The sequence below is a fragment of the Esox lucius genome, chromosome 16, assembly GCF_011004845.1.
Source record: "Esox lucius isolate fEsoLuc1 chromosome 16, fEsoLuc1.pri, whole genome shotgun sequence".
Lineage (NCBI taxonomy): Eukaryota > Metazoa > Chordata > Actinopteri > Esociformes > Esocidae > Esox > Esox lucius.
In genome coordinates this window covers 7,661,631-7,688,746 of record NC_047584.1, presented here as the reverse complement: position 1 = coordinate 7,688,746, position 27,116 = coordinate 7,661,631, and the positions used below count along the sequence as shown (strand labels likewise).

The 27,116-nt window shown below is 42.1% G+C and overlaps 1 protein-coding gene across 4 annotated transcripts in view; it reads right to left on the bottom strand.

Annotated features, from left to right (window-relative positions):
* The window catches only part of hecw2a (HECT, C2 and WW domain containing E3 ubiquitin protein ligase 2a), a 67,681-nt gene that overhangs the window by 26,567 nt on the left and 13,998 nt on the right, over positions 1 to 27,116 (bottom strand). For 2 of the 4 annotated variants that reach the window (XM_029113634.2, XM_029113636.2), the window contains exons 4-17: positions 25,032 to 25,139; positions 23,452 to 23,546; positions 18,184 to 18,253; positions 17,326 to 17,495; positions 12,672 to 12,811; positions 12,360 to 12,460; positions 11,338 to 12,218; positions 10,623 to 10,935; positions 9,485 to 9,577; positions 9,030 to 9,180; positions 5,554 to 5,660; positions 5,311 to 5,435; positions 4,674 to 4,859; positions 2,984 to 3,118 (exon numbers count right to left, since the gene is read on the bottom strand). In XM_029113634.2, coding sequence (XP_028969467.1) covers positions 2,984 to 3,118; positions 4,674 to 4,859; positions 5,311 to 5,435; positions 5,554 to 5,660; positions 9,030 to 9,180; positions 9,485 to 9,577; positions 10,623 to 10,935; positions 11,338 to 12,218; positions 12,360 to 12,460; positions 12,672 to 12,811; positions 17,326 to 17,495; positions 18,184 to 18,253; positions 23,452 to 23,546; positions 25,032 to 25,139 — 2,675 coding nt within the window. The remainder of the gene's footprint in view (positions 1 to 2,983; positions 3,119 to 4,673; positions 4,860 to 5,310; positions 5,436 to 5,553; positions 5,661 to 9,029; positions 9,181 to 9,484; positions 9,578 to 10,622; positions 10,936 to 11,337; positions 12,219 to 12,359; positions 12,461 to 12,671; positions 12,812 to 17,325; positions 17,496 to 18,183; positions 18,254 to 23,451; positions 23,547 to 25,031; positions 25,140 to 27,116) is intronic. The other 2 variants (XM_029113638.2, XM_029113637.2) reach the window with 2 other exon arrangements.

The following is a 27,116-nucleotide window of genomic DNA, read 5'->3' as shown; positions in this document are numbered from 1 at the left end:
AACTGAGGAAGAGGACAAATACATTAGAGTCTTGTTTGGAAGCAGATGCCTCACAGGTCCTTAACAAACTCATTAGATATTACCCACAAAACACCAGTCTCATCGTCAAAGTGGTGACTCCGGGATGCTGGCCTTCCAGGCAGAGTTGCAAGGAAAAAGCCATATCTCAGACTGGCCAATAAAAAGAAAAGATTAAGATGGGAAAAAGAACACAGAGACTGGACAGAGCAAGATTGGAAAAAACTGTTATGGACAGGAAAATCTAAGTTTGAAGTGTTCGGATTACCAAGAAGAACATTTGTCAGACACAGACCAAATGAAAAGATGCAGGAGGAGTGCTTGACGCCATCTGCCAATCATGGTGCAGGCAATGTGATGATGGGGTGTTTTGGAGGTGGTGAAGTGGGAGATTTGTACAGGGTAAAAGGGATCTTGAAGAAGGAAGGCTATCATTCCATTTTGTAATGCAATGCCATACACTTGATTGAAGCCAGTTTCCTCCTACAACAGGACAAGACCCAAAGCACAGCTCCAAACTACGCAAGAACAATTTAGGGAAGAAGCAGTCAGCTGGTATTCTGTCTCTAATAGAGTGGCCAGCAATCACAAGATCTCAGCTCTATTAAGCTGTTATGGGAGCAGGTTGATCGTATGGTGCCCATCAAGCCAATCAGACTCATGGGAGGAGCTTCAGGAATCATGGGGTAAAATTTCTTCAGATTACCTCAACAAATTCACAACTAGAATGCCACAGTTCTGCAATGCAGTAATAGCTGCAAATGGAGGATTCTTTCATGATAGCAAAGTTTGAAGGATAGTTATTATTTCAAATAAAGATCATTATTTCTAACTTTGGCAATGACTATGTCCTATTTATTTTGCTATATTTCTAAATCATTTCATGTATTTTTTTTATGGAAAACAAAGACGTCTAAAAGACCCCAAACATTTGAACGGTATATACAATATGTCACAAAAGCGAGTACAACCCTCACATTTCTGTAAATATTTTAGTATATCTTTTCATGTGACAGCACTGAAGAAATGACACTTTGCTACAATGTCAAGTAGTGAGTGTACAGTTTGTATAACAGTGTAAATTTGCTGTCCCCTCAAAATAACTCAACACACAGCCATTAGTTTCCAAACCGCTGGCAACAAAAGTGAGTGCACCCCTAAGTGAAAATGTCCCAATTGGGCCCAATTAGCTATTTTCCCTCCCCGGTGTCATGTGACTTGTTAATGTTACAAGGTCTCAGGTGTGAATGGGAAGCAGGTGTGTTAAATTTGATGTCATCGCTCTCACACTCCCTCATACTGGTCACTGGAAGTTCAACATGGCACCTCATGGCAAAGAACTCTCTGAGGATCTGAAAAAAAGAAGTGTTGCTCTACATGGTAGCCAAGACCATACATCGGTTTAACAGGACAGGTTCCACTCAGAACAGGCCTGGCCATGGTCGACCAAAGACGTTGAGTGCACATGCTCAGCGTCATATCCAGAGGTTGTCTTTGGGGAAATAGACGTATGAGTGCTGCCAGCATTGCTGCAGTGGGTGAAGGGATGGGTGGTCAGCCTGTCAGTGCTCAGACCACAAGCCACACACTGCATCAAATTGGTCTGCCTGGCTGTCGTCCCAGAAGGAAGCCTCTTCTAAAGAATATGCATAAGAATGCCCGCAAACAGTTTGCTGAAGAAAAGCAGACTAAGGACATGGATTACTGGAACCATGTCCAGTGGTCTAATGAGACCAAGATAAACATATTTGGTTCAGATGGTGTCAAGCGTGTGTGGCGGCAACCAGGTGAGGAATATAAAGGCAAGTATATCTTGCCTATAGTCAAGCATGGTGGTGGGAGTGTCATGGTCTGGGGCTGCATGAGTGCTGCCGGCACTGGTGAGCTACAGTTCATTGAGGGAACCATGAATGCCAACATGTACTATGACATACTGAAGCAGAGCATGATCCCCTCTCTTCGGAGACTGGGCCGCAGGGCAGTATTCCAACATGATAACAACCCCTAACACACCTCCAAGACGACCACTGCCTTGCTAAAGAAGCTGAGGGTAAATGTGATGGACTGGCCAAGCATGTCTCCAGACCTAAACCCTATCGAGCATCTCTGGGGCATCCTCAAACAGAAGGTGGAGGAGCGCAAGGTCTCTAACATCCACCAGCTCCGTGATGTCGTCATAGAGGAGTGGAAGAGGACTCCAGTGGCAATCTGTGAAGCTCTGATGAACTCCATGCCCAAGAGAGTTAAGGCAGTGCTGGAAAATGATGGTGTCCATACAAAATATTCACACTTTGGGCCCAATTTGGACATTTTCACTTAGGGGTGTACTCACTTTTGTTACCAGCGGTTTAGACATTAATGGCTGTGTGTTGAGTTATTTTGAGTGGACAGCAAATTTACACTGTTATAAAAACTGTACACTCACTACTTTACATTGTAGCAAAGTGTCATTTCTTCAGTGTTGTCACATAAAAAGATATAATCAAATATTTACAAAAATGTGAGGGATGTACTCACTTTTGTGGGATACTGTACATATTTTATATAAGTGTGCAGAGGAAATGTTTTACTGAAAGAGCAGTGTGTCATATTCAAACCTACGCTGCAGTTTATCTGCACAGTCGACAGCGCCTTGTACAACCAAGGCTACTTTTTGATGTATTATGAACTTATTTTAGTCCATCAAATCAACATAGAAATGCACTATAATTAGTAGTCTTGCTAGAATTATTATTATACATTATTACTGACATCCATCTAGTTAATGCAGTTTTTCGTGAACTCTGGTCCATGGAAAAAACTATTCACTGAGGTGATCTGTTCTATTTTTGAATGTAGGCTAGCATGCTCTTTATAACAGCCAGGCAAACTGCCAAGCCACATGTAGGGTAGTCCACTAGTTTGCTTTCCCTCATGCAGTCTTGTCTGACTATATAATATAATAAATGCAGCAGTAATTTCTCACCTCGCCTGCACTGTGGCTCCGTTGGCGACTCAGGTGCTGGCGGTGGGCCAGAAGGCCAGTGGAGCGTGCACTCTGGAGGGGGAGCCGCGGATCGATGAAAGTTGTGGTACGACAGTTATGATCCACGAAGAAGGGCTGTGGAGACACACAGCCGGCCACAAACAGTAAGATAGATACAGAAACCACTGCACACCTGTACATTTGTTATATTCATTAGGGGTGTAATGTACTATCATACTGATACCAATTTGTAGTAAGTGCATCTTAGAGAGTAGGGTAACATGGGGCAAGTCGCCCCCTGGGGTAAAAATCACTAAACTTTTCTTTTTTGTTTCAGAAAATAGACATTGATCTTAGGGGGGGCATCTTGCCCCATGTTACCCTATATGCCAATTAATTGACCACTCTCTGTCACATTTGAGATGGGTTGGCACTGCCCTCACAAAGCCCAGTCATAATTCAGAATTCATCTCTCTCCTTGCATCTAAATGGTGAATCTTCCCATTTTCAGAGAATCTCCTAAACCCCTCGCCTTTTAAAGGGGCATTTCACGCTTGTGGACACAGGGGGCTTGTATCATGTTTGAAAGATTTCTAGGTGAGTGAGATTTGTTTCTCATGTAACTGCCAGAAGGAGCGTGGGAATGGGATTTGCTTGCTAAACAACACACTATCTGACAAAATATGTAGACCAGTTGTTCTTGATTGATAGAACCATTGGATGTATTTCAGTGATGTTCCTGTCAGAACATATTTTGAAAAAAGTACAAACAGTAAAAATGTGTACTCTTTCTAAAAGACTACAACTTTGTGACCATGTCCCTCCCCTGGCCTTGCCAGATTTCCTAAACTTAGCCCCGGTAGACTGACTGGTACGGGTAGCTAGCTAGCGAACTAGATTTACATTGCTCAACACAATGGCTTGTTATTTTGAAGGATACATTTTTGGAAGTGATCTTACATGGTGTTATTGAACAATACATGTCTGAACTGGAGCTTATAGAAGAATGTATTTACTAATCACATTTGCACCAGTTTGCAACAGTTCTATCAGGAACAAGATGGCATATACATTTGTACTGCTTCTTGCTAAACACACAGTGGCTGTGGGAATTGTCCGTACTGCTTATTTTGATTATTTTAGGTTTAAAAGTAACAGTAATTATTGAGATCTGTAGATGGCAGTCATTATATAAAACACATAGATACTTATATATGGCTATAGTTCAACCTGCTTTAGTTAACTACAACATTGGAGCCTATCCGTGCTTGTTAGGGATCTGTCTGTCAGGATGAAATTATTCTGAAGTTATTTTGCTACAGTAGTTAGTGAACATGGCTGGTAAACGAAAGGCAAAATAGTACTTTTTTGCGTTGCTTGTAATTAATAAAACCGGGCACAGAACAGCCAATGATTAACATTGGTATTTTAAAAATAAATGCCCTTCAGGGCCAAGAACACTGGCACTGTGTGTTGCATAACTGTTCCCTTTGTCTCTCCCCATTACAGTATGTTAATGTTTAATCACCTGATGTATAGGAACTAGCTGTTTATAGTTATGGACTGTACAGGCCTAAAAAAAAATCTGGTTCACAATGCATACTGAAGCAAGATTTGTGTACCATTACAACCCAAATAACCATGTTTTATCATCATACACACATAACCACACACAGATAGTGGTCCAGACCTTTCCAGTCTGGTCATGCTTCATCTCCCAGCCCCTGGGTAACTCCAGCTGTTTGTTGGAGAACATGTTGAGGAAGGTCACCAAGTCCCGATTATGCTGGTAACGCTCATAGTGGTGGGCGTCCCGACGCACTTTACTGATCATGTGCTTCAGGCAGGTGTTGCTCGTAAACATGCGATAGGCACTCTGGGGAAAAGAGGGTGGGACGAGGACAGACTGATGAGGTCATAGGAGAGTGATGTGAAGGGTTTTGTAATAAACAGATTGGGCCTGAATGCCAAGAAAAAACCCATGCAACACAAGTTTAGTTTCAATTAACCTGATTAAGGCAACATTTTACAGAAACTTGAAAGCTGCTTTTCATTCCAAAAGTACTGTTACCTTTCCACACACATCGTCAGAAATGCATTAACTACTGGCAGATATGAAGTGATAAACATTCGGCGGTTGAGTATTTGACAAGCTTAGAGCATTTGACAAGTAACCTAAAGACTGCTAGATAAAATCCCAGAGCCAGCAAGGTCCTTGAGCAAAGTGGTTAACCCTTATTGCTCATGTAATTTACTATGGAAAAGAGTGCCCACATAACCAACATTTTAATAAAAACTGAAGGGCTGATAGAAGAATACAGATTTACAGGGTTAGAATGCAGCACAGTGAAGAAGTCTGGGCTGCACAGGAACTTTGCACTGGGTGACTGGAGGAGTAGAGACAGACGTGACCGGGAACTGGAGTGACCAACCACGCTATCTCTCCTGTACTCTATAACAGAAGAAAATGGAAAGTTTGAAGAAAAGTTAGAAACTGTGTGTGCATCATGTGAGCAAACATTGTGTGTGTGTCTTTGTGCATGGGTGGATGTATGTGTATACTTGCACACCAGGGATGGTCTGTGGCAAAAGGTCACTCTCCATGGGTTCTGGCGGGAGTTCAACTCTGTTCTCTTCTGGCCTGTCATTGGTCATTGTCCTCCTGATACTCTGATACCTGACAGAGAGAGAGATAGTGTAAAAGGTAGATAAGCTTGTTAATCTCCTGTATATTTCACTTTGGCCAAATAATATACAGTAGAGATACATATAAAGTCTATACACTGGAACATTCAGGGCTTCAGTCCCTATAGCTTAAGTTGTGAGACCACAGCCCTGGCTGATTTTTGTTTACTTTCACCCAAGTTCTCCCCAAGTGCGTAATGTTCAAATTGGGATTAAAGCACTACTTCACTGCCAAAAATTACAGTGCATTCACTAAAGTACTCAGAACACTAGTTATATTACGGCCTTATTCTAAAAAAAATCATTTTCGATTTACACACAATCCTCCACAATGACCCAAAAAAGCAGTTAAAAAAATAAATAATTCTAAAGAAATATCAGAGTATTCAGACCCTTTCACTCATTACTTTGTTGAAGCACCTCTAGCTTTGATTACAGCCTTAAGTCTTCTTGGGTATTACAATGCAAGCTTTGTATACTAGTATTTGTAGAGTTTTTCCCATTCCTCTCTGCAGCAGATATGCTCTGGATCCAGTGGTGCCATATGTGGTAGTTTGTGGTAGTATCTGTTGACAAATATACTGCTCAAAAAAATTAAGAGAACACTTAAATCACACATCGGGTCTCGATGAACAGAATATATTATAGATCAAAATCTTTACTGTACGTTGTGTAATTTGTTGAGAAAAAAATTATGTAACAACGGTCAATGGAAACCAAAATCACCAACTGATTGAGGGCTGAATTGAACTCACACCGAAAATCTAAGTAAACATTTCAAATCACAGGCTGTTCCAACTTGTGTGAAATTCATCATGTGACTCAGTATTGTGTATGGCCCCCATGTGCCTGTATGCACTCCCGACAACATCTGGGCATGCTCCTGATGAGAAAAGGTGCAGTGGTCTCTTAATTCTTTCCGGAGCTGTATATAAAGTTAGCGCATCCAATGGAACAGCAACATTCTATAATTAGTAAAATAACTACTAGTAAAAGTAGTAAAACTTGTCCATGGTGGGCAATGGAAGGAGACTGTGTTTTGCCCACCAATTGGGCATTCCCTTATGCTGTGACGACACGTGAAAACTATCAATTCTGATGTTCTCTGGCGAATGCCAATCGAGCTGCACAGTGCTGGGCTGTGAGCACAGGTCCCATTAGAAGACGTCGGGCCCTCATGCCACCCCCATGGAGTCTGTTTCTGACAGTTTGGTCAGAAACATGCACACCAGTAGCCTGCTGGAGGTCATTTTGTAGGGTTCTGGAAGTGTTCCTCCTGTTCCTCCTCGCACAAAGGAGCAGACACCAGTCCTGCTGCTGGTTTGATGCCCTTCTACAGCCCAGTCCAGCTCTCCTTGTGTAAAGGCCCATCTCCTGGTATCTCCTCTATGCTCTTGAGACTGTACTGGGAGACACAGCAAACCTTCTTGCGACGGCACTGCCTGTGCCACCTGAATGGACTGCAGGAACCGCCTCATGCAACCAGTAGTTACAAGGATACTAGCAAAACACAAAACTAGAGAAGAATCAGTCAGGAAGGATAAGGAGAGAGCAAATGTCTGTGGCCACCACCTTCAAAACCATTCCCTTTTTGGAGTTTCTGTTGCCTCTCCTGTGCATCGGTTGTCAAAAGAATTTGTTAACGATTTAACCAGTTAACTGTGAAAATCATTATTGGACTGATTAACTTAAGTGACATTTAACTTCAGTTAACTCAAGTCTCAGTTAATCCAAAAACTTGATAAATGTTTGCTTTAGTCTGGAGTGGGTAACTAATATTCAGACGCAATTTTATGATGGTAGTATGTCCCAATCGGTCCCAATACTGGCATACTAGTTTACTACATACTAAGAAGTATGTCCTTACCATCACCTGTGAAGTATGTACTTAGTATGTAGTAAGTGATTTGAGATTCAGCCCTACTTACCAAACAAAGTCATGCTAAGCTTCCCAACGTCAGTGTTTGCACGCCAGATCTATGTCCTCTATGAAGAGATAGGCCAGATGACTTGTATTTAATTGGTGATTGGACACTACAGAATACAATGTTTGATGGGATAAGTAGGTGATTGGACACTACAGAATGCACATTTTTGATGGGATAAGTAGTTAATTTCCCCACTCACTCTATGAAAGGTACCCAGTTTTATACCCTTTCCTTTTTCCCAATATATCCACATTTTGCAATAGTGATTTCCGAGCTTTGAAGGTGATCATTCACTTGATAGCTTTGGAGACTGATAGATCATTGGTTATGGACATTTACTGATAGATCAGCAAATGTCCATAACCAGTCCTTTTTTTAAACATCTATGGTAAAAATGACCCATGGAACCAAGATGGCGAAATATGGGCAGATCCACTTTCCAAGTCTACAGGACAGCTGGTATCACACTGTCTAACTGTTGAACTTGCTCCTCTTCCTTTTTCTTGGAAAAATATGGCAGCATACTGGTCCCAATATTGGCTATCATCAGCTACATGTGATTGTGCATAGTTTTCACAACAGTATTAATTCATTTTGTCAGGCTTACAGTACGTGTGGCTTTCACAGCTTTTAAAGTAAGAGCAGGGCCAAACGACACTCTTGTTTTCTTTCTTGATAGTACAGTGGCTAACACTCTCTACCCAAGTAACAGGGTGAGTCGACCTGTGAGCACTGCCTATCGAACCTTGGTTACCTGGCAACTCCTAATGTCTGAAAAGTGAATGCAGACAATAACACTGCGTTGAACACAGACTACATGCTCGCACTTCAGCCAAAATATATTATACTTTTGCCATTGTGGCATAGATTCATCAGCGTCAAATTTCCAAAGCAGTAAGCGGTACAGGAAACACTGCTCTCCTCTATCTTTAACACTTTGCTGTCCAAACATACACAAAATGCCTGAAAATATATCTAAAACAACTAAAATCATATTGGTATTGAATAATTCCATAACTGACTAAATGTTCTACTGGTTCCAGTATCTCAGAAACAGCCACCCTCCTGGGCTATTAATGCAGGACATTGTGTAAGGTTTATTGCATAAGATGAAACAAATAAAAATCTTCCAATAAGTGGCAGTCCTATGGATGAAGTGGAATGGCAAGAAACACCCAAACCAACAGACGGGCCAATAAAAGTAAAATACTAAAACTAAATTTTGTTTTATATGGCACCATGGATTATACTAAAAATAACTGTCAAAAGTAGCAATGAGCATAAGGCATTTAAGTCTGTTTACTTGAATATATGTACTATTCACATGAAAATGTACTATGAAATGTTTTTAGTGTATTTTTAAAGGTGTATTTTAAGCCCAACCCTGTTCAATGTCTTTATTTCGTATAAGCTGTAGGGACATGATCACAGACCTGCGGTTGAGCTGCTCCATCTGTTGAATGGAGTTGGAGCGGGTAAGGCCCTGGGGGGCAGGGGGTCCAGTTGGGCGCTGCCACGTGGTGGTCCGGTTCACGTGATCCACAAAGAAAATACGACCATGACTATCGATTCTTGCCTCCCAGTCTGTTAGGAAAACACATTTAGTCTAAAACACACTGTTTTGATAAGGAGGATGACTTCCAAATTCCCCAATGCCCTAAATAGAGCATTCATTTTGCCTGGGGCTAATACGGGATAGAGTGCCATTTGGATACCCACGTGGTTTACTTGCTGAAGCATTCTGCTATAACCACCATAAAAGTGGGACATGTCTCTGTCATTCAAGACTCATTCACAAGACTCGGGCAAACATGACAAAATTTCAGGAGGCAGTATATGATCACACTTCCTCACAGCAAATGCATAGACTTATATAGATGACACTTACTTGGAGGTAAGGGTTCATCCACTCGCTGGTATCTGTGGATATCATGGCGTACTGAAGGGAGGGAGTGTACAGGGTGACAGTTCACTTGAACACCTGAGCATACACAACATTCAGAAAAGGAAAGGACCGTAATCCATTTGACAGCGTTTCTAAACGACAGGATGAATTATAAGTCATTCAGGTGGACGTTTCAAAAAATATTTTCAGTATGGAAATATTATATTAACCTCAGATTGTTCAATAAAGCATAACAAAATCTTTATAGCGAAGGTGGTAGTTTATTCATTCCAGAGTGCATTTAGAGAAGTGTAATTTGCTCAAAATACTTGCTTCTTTTGAAAGAATACTTGCTTCCTCTGACCTGAGGGCCCATGAGATGGTGGCTAAAGAGTAGGGTCAGCTTATCTACTTTTTCACTATGATTTGATTTTAGAGGGTTCAATGTTTCTTTAGAAAAATATCTAATATTTAAGTTTCACTTTTTTGACATAATCATTGGGATTGTGAATGGTGGTGATATATCTGAAAGGTTGATATCACTTTTTGACTAGAGATTATTTTTAAATAAATGTTATTTTAACAATGTGTGTTTTTGGAGGAACTATGCAATTTAAAGGGGTGATCATGTGACCAGAGTGCACCTTTAAAACAAGTTCAGTTTAAGGACTGAAAAATAAACATCACTTAATAATTAAATTAGTGAATTTAAGGTTTAGTTTCAAATCTTTGTTAAATGTTGTCAGGAAATTGGATAAAACTGTACTAGTAAGTCACCAGACCTTCAAAATACTTAAAACGGGAGGCGTGCGTAACATTGGGCTTTGCCCAATCATCAAGGGGGTTAATAATGCCCATGTTCAATTGAAACTAAGTGAACGCCATTGAAACAAAGCATGCCCCTCGCCTGCAAAAACACCAAAATCATACAGGGCTACAGCCTCAGAAACCCAGGTCTGGGGTACCCCTTGAGAGGGCACAGAGGGACATAATGCTACATTTCATCAACATATTAAAGGGCACATCATTCAAAACACCAGGCTTTTTTTCATGGATATACTATATCTTACACTGTATCTTTTCTAAGTGAAATATCCATTGGACGCCAAAAGTGATTCCGTGGAACAACCCAGTTACATACCGTCTTCTCCATCTGTCTCTGTAGCCACTGCATCTGAATCCACAGATCCCTCCTCCCCCGCAGGCTTGGGCTCCTCCATCACATCATCACTGGACATGCCCCCAGAAGCCTGCCAGCTCCGCCTCTGTTCCATAATCTCCTCCCCAATCTCCTCCCCGGGCTCCAGCTCACAGGCTGACGGTGCGTCTTCTTCAACCTCGCTGACTGACATCCGCCCACCCCCCTCATCGTCGACATGCTGAGTGGTGGGTGGATTGTCAGTGATGGTGCCCCCCCCTGGGTCAATGGCAGCTTCTGCCCCCTCCTCTGCTTCCTACAAAGCCAAAGACAGCCAGCAACATGAGGGCAACGTGAGGTCAGAGCAGTGGTTCCAAAAAGCCAAGTCTGGACCAGGGATGTAGTGGAGCGTTAAAAATGTTAGAAACCTTATTCGCTTTGGGGAATAAGGTTTGCACATCTATTACATTGAACTGACATAGCATTACTACCCAGCAGCATCATCGCGAAAGGCTCTCGGTGGTTTTCCACCTTTTTTAACAACTAATAGACCTTTGGTCATTACCCAATGGTGGGTTATGGTTAATTATATTAGAGCTGCAGCTTTTTTTCTCTTCACTTTCTTTACCTCTGTTTTGAATCATTTCAGATAAAATTATTGCAAAAAGAACATCTTACCATAGGTTAGGGTTAACTTACTGCACCACACGTAACTAACCTGAGGCGTAGACACTATGATTGGGCAACTCTCTGAAGAAGAGAAGACTGTCTGTGGGGCTGTTGCCATGGAGCAGGTGTCAATTTCTGACGAGGGATCGTCAGTGGGCCCCTGACCCTCCTGTGGCCCCTCCAGGCCCTCAGCCAAAAGGTTCTGGGACAGAGCCTCAGAGAAAAAAGGAACTTCCTCCACCTCTGAGAAAACATCTGGCTCTGAGGCGTCCTCCAAGTCGAGGGCAAGGCCTAACTCAGGAATCACACTGGCGTCGACACCAGATGCACCCTCTTCTCCCAGTACCCCCTCCTGTACATCACCTTCCAGTCTGGGCTCTGGCTCATCAGGGTCTGGGTCCTGCTGTAGCTCTGGAAACACGTCTTCTTCTTCAGGGCCCTCGGATCCCTGGGGACCTCCGTTGAGCAGCAGAGGGGACCCAGGCGTTGCGTAGATGTCAGTGGGCCCCGATCGCTCCTCGTCTTCGTCTGAGTCGATGTGCAACATGGCACTGAGGCGCGTGTGAGTGGGAAAGCTAGAGCGTAGCTTTGGGGAGGCAGCACCCAGTGGCCTATCTCCAGGGCCCTTAGGGGCCTCGATGGCATCCAGGCCTTCGCTCAGGGACCTCTGCATCCGCTGCAGCCGCTCAGGGCCAAAGGAGGATTCACCTTCTGTTGTCCCACCCTCTGTTCCGCTAGAATCCCTATAGTCTGGGACAGGATAAGCTGTGGCCCCGCCTTCCCATGACCGCTGTGAGCCGAGAGAGCCAGTGGGAGAGGTTCCTCCAGCCAAGACCACCCCCGGTAGTGGGTGGGGCAGATCCTCATCATCTGATGGAGTCCCTGGGGCTCCGTTATGAGACACTCCAATGATAGAATCCGGTGAGGCCCCTGAGAATGTAAATACATCATAGCTGATCTTGATTTTTATTCCACTATAATCCAATAGCGAGTTCATAGATAAATATGATCTTTTTTTTTGTTAAGGTATTGATGTTAACAGCAAAATACATTCTTGGCAATGGCTCTCACCATCGGGTCCAGTGGACGTGAGCTCCACTTTGAACTGCATCTGGCCACTCACATGTTCAGTAGGCAACCTCCGACACAGAGAGAAGCTCAGAGGCTGGACACTAATGACGGACAAACAAACGCAATCACATTACAAAGTGAACACTTCAATATACAATATAGTGAATGATCTATAATTATGGCCATGAGAACAAAGGCATCTTGTTTTGTTTTTAAATCAGTGTGTGGATGTGTGTTTGTGTGTGTGGTTGCATGCGTTCCTTTTGCCTTGTGTGATGGCAATTCCATCGATCGACAACACTTGTTACCTACCCAGGTATCTTCTCAATCAGCCTCTGAACAGGAATGGTTAGCTGACCAAGGAAACGCTTGATGATTGGTCGACTTTTGGCAAACTTGTCCTTCACCTCAATGTTCAATATGTCTGTCATCAGCGCTACAAAAGTGTATTTCTATAGAGGAAGGGAGACAGGTGTTTGTACATGTTTACCTAAGATGACTTGGTCACATGAGAAATCAGTCTGGTGTTTCTTAGCTAAGTAAATAATGTAAATAATGTTACATATGCATTTCTACGGAAGAGGATTAGTGCCAAGCAATAATAAAAAAATAAAACTATCTCGAGATTAAAGTCATTATAATGCGAGATTAAACTTGTTAAATTTTGAGAAAAAAGTTGAAATACAATATTGAGAATAAACTCATTAAATATCGAGAATAATCCGTCTTATGGTATCCTTTGAAACCTTGATGAATCGCGTGTAGGTGAAGCCAAGCGATAACCTTGCATTTGTCCACTGGTTGTCAATTCATGTTGTCAGTACATCGCGCAAATTGGACTGATTTTTTCTTCTAAAAAGACCTAGCCGCTTGCAAATTCTCTTTAAAGTTTGTATGCTAATTATAATTCTGTCATAATTAGCTAAAGTTGATAGTATAGTTGATAGTATCTTTGTTACTGAAAGAAAGTCTATTATATAGCTTGACTAATTGATCCAACTCTGCCATGTCTTCTATCAGTAGACTATGCAATGCACACTGATCGAATGTGTTATTCTCTACATTTAATGTCGACTTTTATTCTCAAGATTGTATTTAAACTTTTTTCTCGAAAAATAACTATTTTTTTCTCAACACAACAACTTTATTTTCGATATTTAATGAGTTTATTCTCAATATTGTATTTAGACTCTTTTTTTCTCGAAATTTAACTAGTTTAATCTCGTATTATAATGACTTTAATGTTGAGATAGTTTAATTTTTGTATTATTGCTTGGCACTAATCCTCTTCCGTACATTTCCCTTATTTAGTACAACAAGAAAAATTCCTGGTGCTGTTTATTTATTACAATTTGCAATTTTTTCTTCTATTTTATTGGTATGATCATTTCTAATTAATACCCTGACCTTGGTAGGTTTCCATTGAATAAAAAAGCTAACATAAATTAGTAAAAGTTAATTGCAGCAATCAGTGTCAGCACCGACAAAACTGTGCATATATCCATATACAGTGGATATAAAAAGTCTACACACCCTTGTGAAAATGCCAGGTTCTTATGATGAGACAGAATGAGAAAAAGATAAATCATGTCAGAACTCTTTCCACCCTTAATGTGACAATTCAATTCAATTGAAAAACATACTGAAATCTTTTAGGGGGAAAACAAGGAAAATAAGAAACTCAGAATAACCTAGTTGCATAGTGTGCACACCCTTAAACTAACACTTTGTTGAAGCACTTTTTGATTTTTTTACAGCACTCAGTCTTTTTGGGTAGGAGTCTATTAGCATGGCACATCTTGATGTGGCAATATTTGCCAACTCTTCTTTGCAAAAGCGCTCCAAATCTGTCAGATTGTGAGGGCATCTCCTGTGCACAGCCCTCTTCAGATCACCCCACAGATGTTCAATTGGATTCAGGTCTGGGCTCTGGCTGGGCCATTCCAAAACGTTAATCTTCTTCAGGTGAAGCCATGCTTTTGTGGATTTGGATGCGTTCTTTGGGTTGTTGTCGTGCTGAAAGGTGAACTTCAGCATTCTAACGGATGCCTGAAGGTTTTGTGCCAACATTGCCTGGTATTTGGAACTGTTCATAATTCCCTCCACCCTGACTAAGGCCCCTGTTCCAGCAAAGATAAACAGCCCCAAAGCATTATGCTGCCACCACCATGCTTCACTGTGGGTATGGTGTTCTTTGGGTGATGTGCAGTGTTGTTTTTGCGCCAAACATCCCTTTTGGAATTATGGCCAAAAAGTTCAACCTTGGTCATAACACATTTTCCCACATGCTTTTGGGGGACTTGATGTTTGTTTTTGCAAACTTCATCCGGGCTTGGATGTTTATCTTTGTAAGAAAAGGTTTCCATCTTGCCACCCTACCTCATAGCCCATTCATATGAAGAATACGGGAGATTGTTGTGACATGTAGCACTCAGACAGTACTTGCCAGAAATTCATGTAGTGCTTTAATGTTGCTGCAGGCCTCTTGGAAGCCTCCCTGACCAGTTTTCTTGTAACGAGGACTCGCGTGGAGGACACCCCTCCCGACGTGGTGTTCGGCGCGCGTCATCGCCGGCCTTCTAGCCACGCCGCTCCTCCTCCCACGGCACTGTCATGTCTTGTTATTGCACACACCTGGTGTCCATTCCCTCATTATGTTGCCTATATTAGTTCCTGTGTTTCTGGGTGTCTTTGTGTGGTATTGTTCTATGTCTTACATTACTGGAGATTTGTTTTAGTGCTTGTGCGCAGTTTTATAGCGTGCCTTTGATTTTGTATATTGAAAATACAAGTTACGTTTATCGCCTCCCTGCGTTTGACTCGGGTTTCTCTTCTACACACTCCCCTACACCTGCATCGTGACAGGTGTAGTGGAGTTCTCTGTTGTGCCATATTTTCTCCACTTGATTATGACTGTCTTCACTGTGTTCCATCGTATATCTAATGCTTTGGAAATTATTTTGTACCCTTCTCCTGACTGATATCGTTCATCAACAATGAGATCCCTCTGATGCTTTGGAAGCTCTCTGAAGCTGAACTTTGTTTGTGATTAATCAGAGTCACTTTAAATGATGGCAGGTGTCTAATGACTTCTATTTAACATGAGTTTGAATGTGATTGATTAATTCTGAACATAGCCACATCCCCAGTTATAAGAGGATGTGCACACTTATGCAACCAGGTTATTGTAAGGTTTTTATTCTTAATTTTTTCCCCCTCGAAGATTTCAGTTTGTTTTTCAATTGAATTGTTCACATTATACAGGTGCTGGTCATAAAATTAGAAAATCATCAACAAGTTCATTTATTTCAGTAATTCCATTCAAAAAGTGAAACTTGTATAGTATATTCATTCATTACGCACAGACTGATATATTTCAAATGTTTATTTCTTTTAATTGTGATGATTATAACTGACAACTAATGAAAATCCCAAATTCAGTATCTCTCAGAAAAATTGAATATTACTTAAGACCAATACAAAAAAAAAAAATGTTAGAAATGCTGGCCAACTGAAAAGTATGAACATGAAATGTATGAGCATGTACAACACTCAGTACTTAGTTGGGGCTCCATTTGCCTGAATTACTGCAGCCATGCGGCATGGCATGGAGTTGATCAGTCTGTGGCACTGCTCAGGTGTTATGAGAGCCCAGGAGCCTTCAGCTCTTCTGCATTGTTGGGTCTGGCGTATCACATCTTCCTCTTCACAATACCCCATAGATTTTCTATAGGGTTAAGGTCAGGCGAGTTTGCTGGCCAATTAAGAACAGGGATACCATGGTCCTTAAACCAGGTACTGGTAGCTTTGGCACTGTGTGCAGGTGCCAAGTCCTGTTGGAAAATGAAATCTGCATCCATAAAGTTGGTCAGCAGCAGGAAGTATGAAGTGCTCTAAAACTTCCTGGTAGACGGCTGCGTTGACCTTGGACCTCAGAAAACACAGTGGACCAACACCAGCAGAAGACATGGCACTCCAAACCATCACTGACTGTGGAAACTTCACACTGGACTTCAAGCAACGTGGATTCCGTGCCTCTCCTCTCTTCCTCCAGACTCTGGGACCTTGATTTCCAAAGGAAATGCTAAATTTACTTTCATCAGAGAACATAACTCAGCAGCAGTCCAGTCCTTTTTGTCTTTAGCCCAGGTGAGATGCTTCTGATGTTGTGTCTTGTTCAAGAGTGGCTTGACACAAGGAATGCGATAGCTGAAACCCATGTCTTGCATACTTCTGTGCGTGGTGGTTCTTGAAGCACTGACTCCAGCTGCAGTCCACTCTGTGAATCTCCTCCACATTTTTTAATGGGTTTTGTTTCACAATCCTCTCCAGGGTGCGGTTATCCCTATTGCTTGTACACATTTTTCTACCACATCTTTTCCTTTCCTTCGCCTCTCTATTAATGTGCTTGGATACAGAGCTCTGTGAACAGCCAGCCTCTTTAGCTATTACTTTTTGTGTCTTGCCCTCCTTGTGCAAGGTGTCAATGGTCATCTTTTGGACAGCTGTCAAGTCAGCAGTCTTCTCCATGATTGTGTAGCCTACAGAACTAGACTGAGAGACCATTTAAAGGCTTTTGCAGGTGTTTTGGGTTAATTAGCTGATTAGAGTGTGGCACCAGGTGTCTTCAATATTGAACCTTTTCAAAATATTCACATTTTCTGAGATAGTGAATTTGGGGTTTTCATTAGTTGTCAGTTATAATCATCAAAATTAAAAGAAATAAACACTTGAAATATATCAGTCTGTGTGTAATGAATGTATACATAAAGTTTCACTTTTTGAATGGAATTATTGAAATAAATCAACTTTTTGATGATATTCAAATTTTATGACCAGCACCTGTAGGTCACATTAAAATTGGAAAAAGTTCTGACATGTTTTATCTTTGTCTCGTTCTTTTAAATCACAAAAACCTGTCATTTTAACAGGGGTGTGTAGACTTTTTATATCCACTGTAGATCACCTCTCCGTGCCAAACAGGGTTGGTAGTGTTGGCGATAATGGCAGAGCGTCTCTCCTGTCCATGGTGGCTGTAGGTGGGGAAGCCGCTCCTCTTTCCAGGGTGGATGGACATCTTAAGGTAGGGATCCGGGTTGAAGAACATGCCCTTCTTCAGCCCCACTGCACGCATGTCTACACAGATGGAGACCATCATTACATCAGGGGATGCGTGAATTAAGGGCGTGATCCAGGATCCTTTTTTGCTTTTAGTGAATAATGAATAAGATTACATAGAGGTGGGGGTGTGTGTGCACTCCTACTCAAAGTAGTATAGCCTTGGGTCATCTGAGGTTTTGACTTAACAAAATAGAAGATAAAATGCCAACCAGAGAAAGCTATTGGGTGTAGATAATGGAGGAAAGAGTCCAGTGCTTGGAAAAGTATCAAACACATTGAAATAGTGGTATCAAATGCATTTTTTTAACCTTTCCAGTCGTTTTATACTAGCCATAACAATGCTCTCCTATATCTCCTCCCAACAACCTCTTCGAAAGGCCAATCAACTTGACAAATGTTGTGTTAAACTGCAGCCAACTGGCAAATGCCAATTTGATAGAATTGTCTTGCATCTTTCCAAAATGGAAATACCATGCTGTTTTAATATCTACTTTCATCTACAATTACAAGTGTGAACAATAAATGTAGGGAAAATAGTTAATTATGGTAGTAATTAATATTAATGTAATATTAATATGTGAATCAAGAATGGAAACGCTGATGAAAGCCTTTTGTTGCAGTTGCTACTAAACTGATCTATCGACTGTACACCATTTAGAGTAAATTACGACACAGTCTTTGTTTTTGTCAAACCACACCTCACCTGTCAAAGTAAAGCTGATTAGTTTACGAGGATGGTCTGTGGATGACTGTCCGTCACTTTGACCTTCTCCCTGAGGTAGACAGAGAAATGGCATTAACATGTACACTTCTAAACATGCACACAGTGAAGGAACCTACACCACAAACCTTAGGGCTGATTGTTGTAAGAGAGGAACACATAGCAAGTCTCAAACTATGCTCCATTCCTCCCATGCTGGAGGCTGGACTATGGAGACACATATCCCTCATATTTTCAAAGGGATAGGAACCTGTAGTGAAATCTGCTATACACTCTGATGGCACACTGAAATCACTGACAAATACACCTCAATGCAGATGGAAAAACCCTGCTCAAACAAATCCTGTAGGAATAAAAAGGAAGGAACAAGTTCTTTATTTTGGCACAACATCTTAAATACCACCGCTACGAAAAGAGGGACCTCACTGAAGTGCCTATTGTTGATTCAATAGTGGTAATGAGGATTAGTCACTCACTCAGATTGGATCTCTCATGTTCCAAGCCCATGAGTTCCAACTCTCCTGCTGTGGATGCCAACGTTTACATTTGTAGCCCTTGCACGAGGCATCACACCCTCTTAGGAATGTTTCTATTGTGAACGCCTTGCAAGACATGACTGCAATGCCAGCTGAGGGTTGCTTTACCAGGCTAGTGCATGATGGTAAACATGAACACTTTGGTTGGGGTGATAGGATGCACCAGCATAGAGTTCATTCAGTATTAGCATGGGCACATCCATTGCAGCCCAAGAGGCACAAAGGCCATCATAGACACCTACAGCCCCAAGACTCTCAAGATGCAGAACCACATTGAATTGCCTAAGCGAAAGTGGCCAAGCTTCCACCCTGCTCAGTGATGAATATGCAAGGTCTCCAAACGAGGACCGCTTTAGATCTATAAAGGAAATGCACTGATATAGAGAGAGACAGCTTTTCTTCTGAGTCATCATAAATCCCAGTGAATAATTCTGGGAGAGCAGCATCAAAGTGAGTCCCTTCTCCATTCTGCAACCAAAATCCACAATTCCCAATATGCCAACACCTTGAGGCAAATGCACTTCAATGGTGGCAGGCTTGCCTCCATAATTAGAGAGGAAATTTGATGTAAAAAGGAGAAAATAAAACTGCATAACCACATTTTTTTAGACCACAGATTCAAAATAGAACCTCACATATTTTTCATGTGATGTTATGTTGTCAAATGAATAAAGTACTAAACTATGTTGTTTTTGGTAATAGGAGGGGGAGCTGCAAGGGGGAAATTTAACAGGTGAAGAGAGACCATTCACGCTTCCTTGATTATGCCTTAGATTAGTGTTTCCCAATCCTGGTCCTTAGGACCCAAACGGGTGCACATTTTTGTTTTTGCCCAACAACTCACACACCTGATTAAAATTAAAGTGTAACAGGTGGTGGTGGAGAGGAACCAGGCGCTGGCAGCTGCTCCTGGGCAGCCGGGAACACCCGGCGCCTAGGGGCTGGCACTGGAAGTAAAGCAGGCCGTGGAGCAGCAGCTGGGGGAGCAGCAGACGGCGGGGCCACAACAGGCTGCGGAGCAGGGAGTGGGGTGCGCCGAATGGCCAGGCGACTACCCATCCTTCCACACAGCGTTGGGGAGGCGGCACGGAAGGGCTTGGTCCAAGACCCGAAGGCAGGGATCTTCCCTCGGACTCCCAAGAGGCCCCCCTGGGGCACCCCATCAGCCCCCCCCAAAGATTTCCTGGGGAATCCTCTGTGGTGTTGCTGGACAAGGGACGGAAGTGGGCCGTGGACCCCAGTTTGGGGATCCCGCCCACGTGTTGGTACTCCCCTCTGCCTCAGAGAAGGCCTGAGACCAGCTGGCACAGAACAGGGTCCCACTCGAGCACCCCCTCCATGGCGTCCACGTCCAAGGAGTCGTACTCCGTATCCAGATGAGAGGGGGTCGGAAAACCAGTCCCCCTGGCGGGAATACTTCCCTCTCATCCGCAGGTTCGGGTGGTCATCCCCGAAGATGTGGCTGAGACACCGGTATTCCTGCTCCGGCGTCTCAGGCTTCTCCCATGGCCACTGGTACTAGTCCATGTGGCCACGGTGGCTTTTGTTTTATTATTATTATTATATATTTTTTTTATTCCAACCTGCTGGTTCCTTGCTGGTGGATCATTCTGTAACGGGTGGTGGTGGAGAGGAACCATGCGCAGATGGATCGCATTCAAAGTAGGCTTTTTTTTATGAAAACAACACATAGCACAAACAAACTTAATAAAAGAAAAGGGGCTGAATTGAAACAGCAAAACGAAAGCACTCACCCATACGTGAGACATGAAATGACAACAACACAACAATGATGGACAATCGAGGGGAGCAGAGGAGATACATTTAAACACATACTAATGGGATGATTGGGACCTGGTGGGAATGACTGAAGACATGTGACAGAAAACAAGTCCAGAATACGTTTGTGGAGTGACAGGAACTGGGGGTGCACGGCACGGTGGCGCTGATCCTCACCGCACCATGACATAAACACCTGATTAATTACATAATTTGAAACAGGTGTAAGTGTTTGGCCAAAAACAAAAACATGCACCTCTGACATATCCTCTTGGGTATAGGCCTACCACCTCAAGCTTAACCTTGACAAGACTGAGCTGCTCTTCTTTTGCTGGAAGAACAAGTTCACGCCAGGACTTGTGCATCATGGTTGACAACTACAGTGTTGTCCTCCCAGAATACAAATAACCTTGGCATGACCCTAGACAACACACTCATTCTCTGCTAACATCAAGGCAGTGTCTTGCTCCTGCAGGCACATGCTCTTCAACATTATCTCACACAGGAAGCAGGACAGGTACTTGTCATCTCATGTCTCCTTTACCTTTGCTTACTCTTGGTAGCGCTCACGCAAACCATTCAGAATGCAGTGGCCTGTCTGGGGTTCCACCTTCCAAATTTATCCTATGTCACCACGGTTCTCTGCACACTACACTGGCTTCCATTTGAATCTTAAAGGCTATGGTTCTTGCCTGCAGAGCAACAAGAGTAGCTTCTCTCTTCCTTCAGGCAATCCTCAAACCCTACAACCCTACAGTGGCTCTTCGTTCAGCCATTTCGAGCCAATCCCTTTGATTCACACAGTCAAAACTCTTCTGTCCTAGCACCTCATTGTTGGGTGTACCCATCTTGTAAACAGTATGCACGTCTTTAATAATGATTAATTCTGAAATTCTTTCTGAACTATTCATTGTTCAGTATCATGGTGGTTTGAGACATGCATGCACAACTTGGAATCCAAAGCCTCATTCTTTCTTGATACTTACCATGTACGCCTCTGTGCAACTTCGTAGGTTAAAACCCCTGGCTTGTTGGTGTGATGATATTAACGTTTTTCCTTTATAACACACAGCCAACTATTTAAATGATATAGCAATGCTATATTGACAATCTCATTGCCGATATAAAATGTTCAGGAAATGAACAGAAAGTCATGGCTTAATGGTTCCCAGAGGTTCCTGAATTATTAACATGTTGTAGGACAAGATACAGGCCAATATTTTTTGCATTGCTCCCCACTGACAAAGCTTGAATCTATTTCATCACACTTGGCTAGGATGTGGGAGATCGCCAATATCGTATTGCAATATCAATAATATGCTAGTCTGTTCTTGTGTCAAAGTAATCACCTAAAACATATCTACCAGGTATCTGGACTTGGCCCATATAAAGCTTATTTTCGAAGCCCACTCCCTGGCTCACCACCGTCACTTCTACCCATGGGCTGGCTGAACTAGGCTTGCCTAGTTTTTCTTCCCTGTTTTACCACAGCTCTCTAACCTTCTTGAGATTTGGTGACATCATGTCACTTGAAAGAGTGTGGAGGTTCAATACTTAGGTTCTCACAGAACCACCATTCTTTGAATATTTGAAAGCCAAAATTACAATTTTGGTAAATACTTATTTGAGAACTTGTTTTATATAATTCTAGAACAGAAAAGGAGCAAGGCAGACTTAACTGAATTAGAAAGACGTATAGTGGATGTGGACAATGCTTGTCATCCAACTACAGAAAAACAACAATATTATAATCACCTTGAAATCTTAATACAATTGGACACTCAACTAAAATGTTTACATATTTTTACACAAAACAAGATGCCACACAAATAATTTGCCAGACAGCTGCATAAAATGTAGAACAATTACAATATATGATACAAAATTCAATAATGTAACTGTGGAAGTTATTTTGGACTTTTCATATTCTTCCTGAAGAACTGTAACCTCCACTCCCATTTTCAAGATGACTATTTTATAACTTTGTAGTGGGTACAAGCATTTACTTTAAACACACTGTCTCACTCAATGTGTACTGGATTGGAATGAGCAGTGATGTAGGAAGTCAAGTCTTCTAGTTCCAGAATCAGGAAAAAGAAATTGTTGGTGGGAGGCAACTAAAAACATCTCACACTGGCACTGAAACTATTCTCTTATCACCAACAACAGCACTTGTTCAATGGAGAAAACCAATATTAACCAGGTAAACCACTGTTAATGAGTTTATACACTTTCCAGGACAGTGGTCTGGAGACAGCTGTGCACAGATGGGTTTCATCTTGTGGCGAAACAAGAATTTGTCGTCGGAAATTGTATTTACATATTATGTTCATGTTATTTTTAGAAAATTGTGTTTGCCACAAGTGATTTACTCAAAATAAATACTCAAAGGTTCTTAGGCATACCTGGTTTAGTGCTTTTCTTTATCTCTATGCTTTAGACAAACCAGATAAACAAGCTAAACACAAAAAATGAATAGCTTGTATTAGTAAAAAAATATGATGTAAACATATTGAAGCACTCACCCCCTGTAGGAAAACAAAATCCCCCAAAGTTGACAGTTGTAAAGTTTACAAGTTTTATTGTCAGAACTATTAGTGTTGTACCGAGTAACCAACCAAAATGGACCACAATCAAAATGGACCACAAACTGACGTTTGTTTTGTCCATCCATTTGAGGACCAGAAAAACAGAAATCTATATTTGCATTCCCCAAACTCTAATCCATCCCCTAACGTTAACCTCAATAATCTAACCTTATGCCTAAATTCAATGTAGCTACCTGAACTTAACCCTTAAGTCCTTAACCAAAAAGTATCATTCTAACTCCATAATTTTAAGATTTAACTTAAACCTAACCTGTAAAACAGAATTATCTGGATTACTTCTGTTCCCCGCATGTATAGTTAGACCAGGATCATACACACACACACACCAGAACTCCAGGGTTCTTCACGGTGATGCAGGGGGTAGTTGCTCTCAGGGCTCCGCTGACACCATGGTAGTACTTGAAGCAGATCTTGGTCTCAGCTATGGGGAAACACAAAGATACATGATATGAACACAACCTTTGTTTTCTTTGCACTCACTCTGGCTGCCTCCATTCTCTTGTTTGCATGACTTCAAATCTCCTTATGTAACAGAAAAGTTCATACACAGAGACGGACCAATCTTGCTAATAATTACTTGAGTATACATGTATTACAGAATTGTAAATTACATTAAAATATTTGTTCAATGTAATAGCAGGAAACGTATATTCCCAGTAGTATGGCACTATGGCTGCATCTGAAAGAGAACCCTGTTCTATTTATAGTGCACTACTTTTGACCAGTGCCCTATGAGGTCAAAGTCAATGCACCACAGTGCCTCTCTGAAGAATTTACCCCCCTTGGACTTTTCCACATTTTATTGTTACAACATGAAATCAAAATGTGTTTTGACAACACTAAAGAAGTCCATAATGTCAAACAGAAGAATTGTTTGCAAACTTTTCTAAATGAATTACAAATATAAAACAGAAAATTCATCCCGTCCGTCAATATTTGGTAGAAGCACCTTTGGCAGCCATTACAGCCATGAGTCTATTTGGATGAGTCTCAATCAGCTTTGCACAGCTGGACACAGCAATTTTAAAGTCTTCTACATATTCTCACTTGGATTGAGCACCAGGCTTTGACTTAAGGACATTAACAGACTTGGCCTGAATCCATTTCAGCATTATCTTGGCTGTGTGCTTTGGGTCACTGTCATGCTGAAATATGAATCTTCACCCAAGTCTGAGGACTTGTGTGCTCTGGATCCTTCAAGGACCTCCTTAATCCTGTCCGTGCTGTAGAAAATCATCCCCATAGCAAGATGCTACCACAATCACGTTTCACAGGAGGGATGTCCTCAGGATGATGTGCGGTTAGTTTTAGTTTTGAAGCCATAACATCTTCCCCTTGGTCTTAGAGTCTCCTCTATTACCTCTGGTAAACTGTAGCCACATTTGTTTCAACAATGTTTATCTTTTTGCCAATCTACCATGAAGGCCACTTTTGTGAAGCGTCTTGGCTATTGTTGCAGTATGCTTAATGTCTCCCAGCTCAGCCAGTGGCCTCTTGGTGGCCTCCTTGACGACTGCCCTTGTCACACGGATACTAAATTTTTGAGGACGGCCTGTTCTTGTTAGATTCACATCTGAACAAAACCTGGTCGGTAAATGTTGCATAATTGGTAGAGCACGCAATGCTAGGGTAATGAGTTCGATTCCCATGGTGGAAATGAATGAAAAAGTAGGGAGCTGCATGCTCACTATAGTAAGATGCTATGGATGATATCTGCTAAAATTAAGATTTGTTTGTTCCATCCCATTGGAATGCCCTTAACTCTGTTCCCAAAGACACTTTCAAACTTAGTTTCCATACCATATTTAATCCTACTTTCAGTATGTAAATCCCATTTCCACCTTCTTTCTTCTCTCCCTTTATTTTCCCTCCTCCCCACTTCTAACCTTTTTTTTCTTCTACTCACCGTCCATGAAGTAAGGCCCAGGCTCCAGCCTCCAGACAATCTGGCCCCTCTGTGTCCCGTTCACCCCACGGTTCTTACAGTCCCACACATTAGACGGGCTGGTCTCATCTATGCCAGTCAGGGGATAGAGAGAAGCTTAATCAGTTCTGTCTGTATTTTTGATGTTCTAAATGAGCGTGTGATTCTAAAAGTGTACGTGGGTGGACCTGTATGGGTGTGCGTGAATGCGTGTTGTGATATATGAAGTCATGTCAGTTAACAGACAACCTTATCATATTATGGTCAGATATTTATCAAACAGCACTTATCTACACCCCACATTGCAGCCATATCACAGGTTATGTTGCATGTTTATCTGTTGTGCTCCATACGATGATCATAACCTGAACAGGTACATCAGCTTCAGACAATGTACCTTATATCTGTACATCTAAAGCCTAAAACAAATTCTCTCCAATCTCTAACACACAGGACAAGAAACTGCAACATCCACAGCGTTAAAACCAAGGGAATTCCGCTGTACGTAGCAGTCCCCCCCACCCCTCCCATAATGACCAGCCCAGCAGGGTGAACTAAACCAGCACGGAGCAGCACAATAGCTGTGGGCAGGGGTTTATATCATTGAATGTCTGCTTAGTTGTGAAAAGTGGGAGAGCGTTGACAACCCTGGAGGGATTAAGACCCTGGCGCTGGTAATGAAGTACATGGTGGCCTCATGATCGATAGCCACATGACCTGGGCACCCTCCCTGCACGGATCGCTTTCTCCGCTTTCTGCTTCCTCTCATGTTTTCACCTGACAAGGACAATTGAGATCCCTCTTTCTTGGAGGAACCCTAGTGGAAAGGTCAAAGGTTGGGTGGATAGAGGATTTCAAATATTTTAGAGGTAACTACAGTCAACACACCGATTGGTCGAGTTGTAAAATGGTTAAGGTACTTGAGAGGGGTCTTAAACAACCTTAATGCGGTTGCTCATCTGTTTCTAGTTTGATAGTTAATATTGGTTTTTTTTGGCATTATTGAATATGCATACTCCAATAGATCTGATTTGGTCAGATAAGAAGGGAAGTATGTCAGTAAGGAATGAGGGGGATGATGAAGTGGCCGTGATGGGAATAGTGACAGGATGGGAATTTAGCCAGGACAAACAGATTAGCAACCCTACCCTCACGATAAGTGCCTTGATAATTTTTGTGACCACAGGGAGTTAATGTCCCATCCTAAAGACTGCACCCCCTGCAGGTCAATATCCCATTCACAGCCTTGGGGCACTGGGATTTAATCTTTAGACCAAAGGTCTCAAACCGGTTCCACGGAGGGCCATGTGTCTGCAGGGTTTTTGGGTTTTCCTTTACTCGGCCCTCCGTGGAACCGGTTTGAGACCTCTGGTTTAGACCAAGGTAGAGTGCCCTTAGAGCAGAGGTGTCAAACCGGTTCCACGGAGGGCCGAGTGTCTGCATGTTTTTGCTCTCTCCTTGTACTTGATTGGTTAATTAGGTCACTGATTGGTTAGTTTCTACCCTCACCTGGTTGTGTAGGTATGAACTAGGAACCAATTTATAGGAAAAACCAAAAACCTGCAGACACTCGGCCCTTTGTGGAACCGGTTTGACACCTGTGCCTTAGAGGCCGATCCAGTCAAATTTAAGTGTAATTGTTTACCATCACAAATCCTGACTCTGAGTAGGGCTACTATTTTGGAGACCAGCTAGGGTAGTCCAGGTATGAAGTAAAGTATATACACAACATTGTGAAAAAGTCTTATTGAATTCAATCACCGGCACACCTGATTCAACTTGATGTATTTATTAGCCAAACTAAATGTACTAGTGGTGGAATTTCCAATACACAATGAATGGATGGGGTGCCTCAAGGAGAGCTATGAATGTATGCTTGTTTATGTTAAAATAACAAAAGAACATCTCTTTATCTGTACACAGGAAGTTACGTTCATTCAAAGCGCGACAGTAATTAGCCAATGGGCTTACAGTAATTCTGTCCTGCCCTGTCTATAAAGTTGAGGACAAACGGAAGTTCTTTGAGATAAGATTGAGTGAGATGACAACGAGTTTGTAAGACTGAGT